Genomic DNA, 2,470 nt, shown 5'->3' with positions numbered 1-2,470 from the left:
CTGCCCCCCTCCCGGGCGAGGCAGCGGGCTGACCCCTGTCGCACCTGGCCGCGCAACGCGGGCACCGCTCGCCCTCCGCGCCCCTTCCCCTTCTCCCGGGAGCTTAGAGGAACCGCTTCCACCTCCCCCTCCCCACAGGCGGGCAAAGCAGCACCTCCGTCCCCCTAAAGATCCCCAACCAACCCCAAGTCCCCAAGCGCCACCTCTGCGCTCTCCTCCGGCAAGGCCGAGCATCCCTGCGGGATGGCAGCGGGGGCCGGCGGGGCAGCCTTCCCGGGCCCTCGCAGCCGAAGGCCGGTGTCGGAGGCTGGTAATGTTGGAAAACGGGACGCAGATGCGGAGGTGGCAGCCCGGCTCTGCGGGATGGCAGGGAAGGGCAGGTTGTGCGTGTGCGTGCGTCGGGTGATGCCCGCAGCTACTCGACTGCAGCTGAAACAAGCATCCCTCACTTAGCTACCCCCTTTCTCCGGGAAAATACCAAACTAGAGACCAGCTGAAGAAGGAGGGGAGCTGCTCGCCGGGAAATACGCCGGACCTGAAATGGCCTTCTCTTCACCTTTGGCTGGGTTCACAGGAAAGTTCTCTAAGACGCTCAGCAGTCCCGGCTGACCATTACTGCACCTATACTTCAACCGACCATTAAAACTTCACTTCTTTCCCCCCCACATGGGGGAAGGGCCCACTGAACTGATTTCTGAAATAGCCTTAATAGAACAGACAAGCTCGGGCCCACGATGCTGAAATACTAATCTGAAGTGATTGCAGACTCGGTTTTACTTTACTCCAACGAACCCTCCTTTCACCGGGAAGCAGGGAGCAGCTCTTTTCCATAATTTGGGCCTTTTCTAAATAGTTTCCTCTCTCTCCCTTGCCTGTGTTTTAAATCCTGTCTATGTGCGAAAGGACCAAGGAATTCAACACTTCAAAGCTCACACTTTGGGTGAAAACCACCCGCTTTTTCAATATCCATAGGAATGCACGCATATATGGCCGATTTCTTTTTCTTTTTATTACCTAAGACTCTGTTTTAATACTTTCATTTAGAAACTGTATTTTTTTTTTTTCAAGTCGGTAGTGATAATATTTCAGGAGATTTAAAATAAAGGACCCGTTTTAACCGCTGTGCACACACACAGAAAGGCAGACTGGAGGTCTGTTTGATAGCAGCCAAATTCTCTTTTAGGCCGGTTTCTGATGTGAGAGATTTCTAGTTTTTAGTTCCTCTATTTTCCATTCCCTCTACACAAACAACCGCCTATAATATTTCTTTCTCTCTTTAACTCTAGGACCAAACTTCTGAGCTGTTTAATAAAGAAGTAACACTGGCTCTTAATTTTACAGCTTCAGAGAACAGGACTGCAGCTACCGAGGTATCAGTCAAATTGATTAAAGAAGATCCTTTACTTGAGGGTATGTGCCCCTGAAATTACCTTGCTCTAAGCCTCTCGGGGAGCTGGGGGGAGAGGGAGGGAAGCGAGGGATTACTCTGTTTCCAGGATCCCTGAAGAAATGTGAATAGGTTGCAGAGGGGAAATGTCCTTTTCGTGTGTCCTCCCTCCCTCCCTGTCTCCCCTCACCCTCCTCGCACGCCTGTGTGTGTGTGTCTGTCTGAAACGGATCTGTCTGTCGAAAATGGGCCTGGAACTCCCTCCTGTGTTGGGATTAGGTCTTGGGGGACCTGGGGTGGAGTTACACTGCTTGCCTATTTTCATATTCATTAGAAATGGGAGGTTGCATAAGGAGCCCTGCTGAGCTTCAAGATATAAAAGCAACTTCGGGTTCCCCCTTTCAAGACAAGACAAATCAAAGGCTCAGAGGCAAAACAGCTCCCTGAGCTCTGAACGTCTTTCCCTCCCTCCTTCCTTCCCTCCCATCCACTCACCCACTCTCCCTCCCTCCCCTGCTCACAGTCCAGCCTCTGTCTAGGGAAGAGGCTCTCAAGCAGCCTTAGATGATTATGGATTTTCTGAGCGAGAAGTTTGCCCTGAAGAGCCAGCCGAGCAAGAACAGTGACTTTTACATGGGAGCAGGAGGCACTTTGGAGCACGTTATGGAAACTTTGGACAATGAGTCCTTTTATAGCAAAACGTCAGGCAGCAAATGCGTGCAGGCCTTCAATCCTCTGCAAAGGGCTGAGCATCATGTGAGGCTGGAGAGGACATCACCCTGCCAGGACAGCACCGGTGAGTCCCCATCCCAGGGTTATTCTCGCTCCTGCGCTTTGCCCTTCCTGGAGATGTACAGGGAAGGCCAGGGCTTCTCTTGCCCGGGGAGACCAAAGGCAGCTGCGCAGCCTTTGGGTGCTGGCATGCGAGGGGCTGTCAGGTAGTAGTCAACAACAACAACAACAACAACAACAATAATAATGATGATGATGCCGGGAAAAGGCGATCGCCTATTTCGAAGCGCTCTTTTCCCTTTAGTGCTGCCCCTCCGGCTGCTGCCTTCCCTGCCGGCCCCGGGCCGGCTC

At 52.6% G+C, this 2,470-nt stretch overlaps 1 protein-coding gene across 1 annotated transcript in view; it reads left to right on the top strand.

Moving 5' to 3' along the window:
- The first annotated feature begins 1,920 nt into the window (after positions 1-1,920).
- The window catches only part of ALX1 (ALX homeobox 1), a 19,101-nt gene continuing 18,551 nt past the window's right edge, over positions 1,921-2,470 (top strand). The window contains exon 1 of the mRNA XM_009282649.1: positions 1,921-2,183. Within this exon, the coding sequence (XP_009280924.1) occupies positions 1,952-2,183 (232 nt within the window). The 5' untranslated portion in view covers positions 1,921-1,951. The remainder of the gene's footprint in view (positions 2,184-2,470) is intronic.

Source organism: Aptenodytes forsteri, unplaced genomic scaffold (genome assembly GCF_000699145.1).
Source record: "Aptenodytes forsteri isolate BGI_AS27 unplaced genomic scaffold, ASM69914v1 Scaffold358, whole genome shotgun sequence".
Classification (NCBI taxonomy): Eukaryota; Metazoa; Chordata; class Aves; order Sphenisciformes; family Spheniscidae; genus Aptenodytes; species Aptenodytes forsteri.
Note: the sequence above shows the minus strand (reverse complement) of the source record. Positions and strands in the feature narration are given on the sequence as shown.